Below are 5,000 nucleotides of genomic sequence, written 5' to 3'. Positions count from 1 at the left end.
ATTGTTGTTGTTGTTGTTGTTGTTGTTGTTGTTTTTATTTTTTTATTTTATTTTTTCTGTGCAGAGCGCTTTGAGAAGCTGCTTTTAAAGGTGCTCTATAAAATAAAGTTCTTTATTATTATTATTATTATTATTGTTGTTGTTGTTGTTGTTGTTTTTATTTTTTCTGTGCAGAGCGCTTTGAGAAGCTGCTTTTAAAGGTGCTCTATAAAATAAAGTTCATTATTATTATTATTATTATTATTATTATTATTATTATTGTTGTTGTTGTTGTTGTTGTTGTTTTTATTTTTTTATTTTATTTTTTCTGTGCAGAGCGCTTTGAGAAACTGCTTTTAAAGGTGCTCTATAAAATAATAATAATAATAATAATAATAATAAACTTTATTATTGTTGTTGTTGTTGTTGTTGTTGTTGTTTTTATTTTTTTATTTAATTTTTTCTGTGCAGAGCGCTTTGAGAAGCTGCTTTTAAAGGTGCTCTATAAAATAAAGTTTATTATTATTATTATTATTATTATTATTATTATTATTATTATTATTTACAAAATGTTGGTTTTATCCACTCAGTTATTACCAGCTGTTGGTATTCTCACTGTTTTTGACAGATGTTTCTTACCAATCAGTTGACAATCATTTTTTTAAATTCTTTTTTTTTTGACACTCCCGATTTTTTATAGTGTTTTGTCACTGATAAAACTACAGAACTCCTGAACCACAAGTAAAAAAAAATCAAATAAAAAAGCCATTTACAGTATGACATGGCTATGTCACGTGAGCCCTAATATCTCATTATTTTAAGATAATAAGCCATCATTTTAACCTAATGTCTCCTTATTCCAACACCATAACTTGACACCAAGATATTATCATCAAAGTTTTGACTCGTCGTCAGAATTGACGTAAAATCTCGCTATGTGAAGACGGCAGGTCGTCATTTTACCGGAATGTCTTCTTATTTTTGTCATTTGAATTTTAAGGTGCGATGCCATTATTTCAAATTCCTAGTTCATATATTTATAGTGTCTTTATTTGGAGATATTATCTGGTTACCGTGAGACGCTGACATGATATTTAACGCCACACAATCTATCGGTAAGACTAATTTCTTGGATATTATAGCAATAACAATATTCCCAGATAGTAAACAAGCCAGTGGTTGTTTCACTGAAATTCAGTTGACCCTCAGTGTATATGTCTCGTGAGTCACGTGAACATGTTGTCGTACGGTCAAGGTTTTGACTCCGGTCCTCGTGATATTTAACCCAGTCGTCTCTCAGGCTAGTGAGAACAGAGCAAAAGTCCACCGCGTCCCGTTTAAGCCGGGTCTCGTTTTCCGGATACGTGTTAGAGAAGCACTATGAGATTCAGAATACGCTATAAAGCTGCATCCAGACACATTCCCATAATGCTCGTGCGACGATGCTGAAGCCGATCGATGCTCGGAACTCACCAGATCGAGACTCTGCAAACGGAAACCGTAAGCCGCGCCTCTCTTACTGCTGTTCATGTAGTTCCCGAAAGCCAGAATGATCTACGGGAGAAATATTTAGAAGGAAAAGCTTCAATAACACCTCAGGACAAGTACATATTTTTTTTCCACACATCGAAGCCCATGAAACATTTCTAGCGATAGCTCCACTTACCTCTAAGATCTTCTTCAGCTTGGTGGAAGACTTCAGGGACATGGAGGCCGCGATGATGGAGTTCAGTTGCTACGGTAACAGGGACGAGAAGTTATGACTTTAAGACACTTGAACGGAATACCCATTTAATATGCACGCGAGTGCACACGGTGAGCGCCGCTGTACTGACCGGCTGCAGGCGTTTGACCATGTCGGGGAAGTTGCCCATGAAGGTGAGCGTGCTGATTCGCTGAGCGAGGCGCGGGATTTTACCGAAGTTCATGATAAAGTGGTCCTCCTCGGGCAGGTCCTCCAGAGAACGTCCCTCCTTCACGTAGTTCTGGAGCAGCTTCATCTCGTAATCAGATGGGACGAAGCGCTCCAGCAGCTCCAGGAAGTCCAGGCTCAGGGCCTGCTGATCATACCTGAACATGAAAGAGAGAGAAGAAAGCCTTGGAGTTAAGGTAGGGTTGGGTTTTTTTTTTTTTCCCCCTCAAGCGCACATGTAATAAATGTGAGAAGCCAAAATGTTCAGCATTTCAGAATTGATGTTGCACGGATAAATCGAGGAAACATTCGCTCGCAAATATAACTAAAAATCGCAAGTCCCACTTTAACCCTTTCAGCACGGGTCCAACGCTGAGGTTATGAGTTGATGCTGTACGTACGTCTGGATGGCGGTGCAGATATCAGCAGGACTCATGCCTGCCTTACGCAGGGTGATGGCGAGGTTCTTGGCCTTGTTGGCCTCCAGGAGAGAAACTTTCGTGGGAGGTTTTGAAGCCTTCACCTTCAGCTTAGAGAGATCAGATGGACCACCCTGCGCCTTCGTCTTGAACTGCTCCGCAAATATGTCCATGTTCAACTCCTGTGAGTGAGAAACACACAGAGCAATAAACATCAGTTTAGCACTCATACTATACACACACTCATTAAAACCCGTTCAACATGAACACCTTTACGCTTCTGACCAATCAGAGTATATCAATAATGACTTCTCCAGGCTCAAAATTATTCACCCCCTTCATGGCGAGCATCTTTAATACTTAGTAGAGCGTCCTTTTACTGTTATGACCTGCTGCAAATGAGATGCAGAGCTTCTGGCAGCGTTCCTGAGGAATCTTCTCCCGTGCCTCATGAGCAATGTCCTCCAGTTCAGTAATATTCTTGGGTTTGCGTGCTGCGACCGCCTTCTTCAAATCCCACCAGAGATCTTCTACGGCGTTCGAGTAAGGTGACCGTGACGGCCCTGTAGATTCTTCCAGGACGACTTCTGCTACCAAGCCTTGGTGGAATTTGAGGTACGCTTGGGATGATTGTCCCGTCGGAAGGTCCGATGACGTCCAAGCTTCAGCATCCTCACAGACTCCTAGGATTTCCTGATACTTCAATGAATCCATCTCGCCTTCCACATGCTGCAGGTTTCCAGTGCCAGAGGATGCAAAGCAGCCGCAGAGCATCACCGAGCCTCCACCATGCTGGACAGAGTGTTCTTTCTTCATTCTTCTTCCTCCAGACATACCGTTGATCCGTCGTGCTGTAAAGTTCCGTAGCTTATTTACATGATTTTTGAGCGACTTTTCTTGTGCTTTTGGGTCAGTAGCGGTGAACGTCTTGGAGTTCTGGCATGGAACTCCATGCGCGTTTAGTACGCGCCTTACTGTGCTCACTGAAACCTCAGTGCCTGTTGCCACCAAGTCTTGCTGCAGGTCTTTTGCAGTCACACGAGGGTTTTTCACAACCTGCCTTCTCACAAATCCACTTGCAGCCGTTGATAGCTGCCTTTTTCTGCCCCGTCCAGGTATTTCACATGTTTCCTACCCCTAGCCAGTTCAGGTATTTCATGTGTTCCAGCTCAAGCACACCTGCTGCAACTAATGAAGCCCTTGATTGCTTGAGAAAACATCTGTTCTGCATATTTGTGCTGTTGTGAGGATTCTAATCAAGGGGTTGAATAATTCTGATTGCAATTGTGTGTGTGTGTGTGTATATATATATATATGTATATATATACATATATACATACATACATGAATAGGTTTTAACAAGTAAATTATAGGCAATTAATATTATAGTAATATACTATTATATTATATATATATATGCCACTAATATTGGCACCCTTGATAAATATGAGCATGGAAGGCTGTGAAAAATTGTCTTTAAATTGTCTTTATTGTGTAACCTTTTGATTTTGATTCATAAAAATACTCTGCTCTCATGGATATCAAACAATCGCAAACACAACATAGGTTTATCAAAAAAAAATCTTTGTTGAATATAGGTCTGCGACAATTATCGGCACCCCCTATGAATTCATATGAGAAAAATATATTTGAAGTATATCCCCATTGATATTTTTGCCTTCTTTAGTACACCTGGGTGACTAGGAAATTTCACAGGGGTATAAATATGAGGTAACACACAGGCCAAATTCCCTTAGTCATTCATAACAATGGGTAAGACCGAGGAATATAGCTGTGATGTGCGGCAAAAGGTTGTTGAGCTTCACAAAATGGGAATTGGCTATAAGCAGGGCCGTCGCTAGTGGGGTGAAAGGTGGTGACAATTATAGGAGCCCCTACTGCCCAGGAGGGCTGACTAAATCCAGTAGCTATGCTATATATTCCCCAACTATATGAATAATTACAGTATATATATATATATATTACAGCTTCAGCTTGTGTTGCAATTTCGTGAAAGTCAAATATTTGCCTAAAAATGGTTATTAATTACTTCAGCTCACAGTAGTCAATGTGATGGGATGCCGTGCCCTGATCATTCGCTGTCCGGTTTACTTTCACGGGAAAAGGACACCCTATGGGCCCCTGCCCACTGACCGAACGATTACACGGTCATTAGACTGCATTCTTTTCCATTTCTGGCACACACAGAGAGGGAGCTATATGGACCAGTACCTCATCCCCACGATTAAATATGGTGGTGGCTCTTTAATATTTGGGGACTGTTTTTCAGCCAAAGGACCTGGACCTCGAAATGTGAAGGATCTGGAGAGATTCTATACGGAGGAACGGTCTCAAATCCCTCACCATGTATTCTCCAACCTCATCAGGTATTATAGGAGAAGACTCAGAGCTGTTATCTTGGCAAAGTGAGGTAGCACAAAGTACTGACTAAAAGGGTAACAATAATTGTTGCACACCTATATTTAACAAAGATTTTTTTTTTTTTGATAAACCTTGAAATCGTTTGATATCCATGAGAGCAGAATAGTTTTGTGAATTTTTTGATCAGAAGATCAAAAGTTTAAATAATAAAGACAATCTTTCACATCCTTCTTTGCTCATATTTACCAAAGGTGCCAAAATTAGTGAAGGACATTGTATACTATGATTATATGATTAGTTGTATGACC

General features: G+C 40.2%; 1 protein-coding gene across 1 annotated transcript in view; it reads right to left on the bottom strand.

The window, feature by feature from the left end:
* fmnl1a (formin-like 1a) overlaps positions 1-5,000 on the bottom strand; it is a 44,226-nt gene that overhangs the window by 10,397 nt on the left and 28,829 nt on the right. The window contains exons 17-20 of the mRNA XM_053617354.1: positions 2,293-2,492; positions 1,815-2,049; positions 1,646-1,714; positions 1,453-1,533 (exon numbers count right to left, since the gene is read on the bottom strand). Coding sequence (XP_053473329.1) covers positions 1,453-1,533; positions 1,646-1,714; positions 1,815-2,049; positions 2,293-2,492 — 585 coding nt within the window. The remainder of the gene's footprint in view (positions 1-1,452; positions 1,534-1,645; positions 1,715-1,814; positions 2,050-2,292; positions 2,493-5,000) is intronic.

This window comes from Ictalurus furcatus, chromosome 2, assembly GCF_023375685.1.
Source record: "Ictalurus furcatus strain D&B chromosome 2, Billie_1.0, whole genome shotgun sequence".
Classification (NCBI taxonomy): domain Eukaryota; kingdom Metazoa; phylum Chordata; class Actinopteri; order Siluriformes; family Ictaluridae; genus Ictalurus; species Ictalurus furcatus.
Note: the sequence above shows the minus strand (reverse complement) of the source record. Positions and strands in the feature narration are given on the sequence as shown.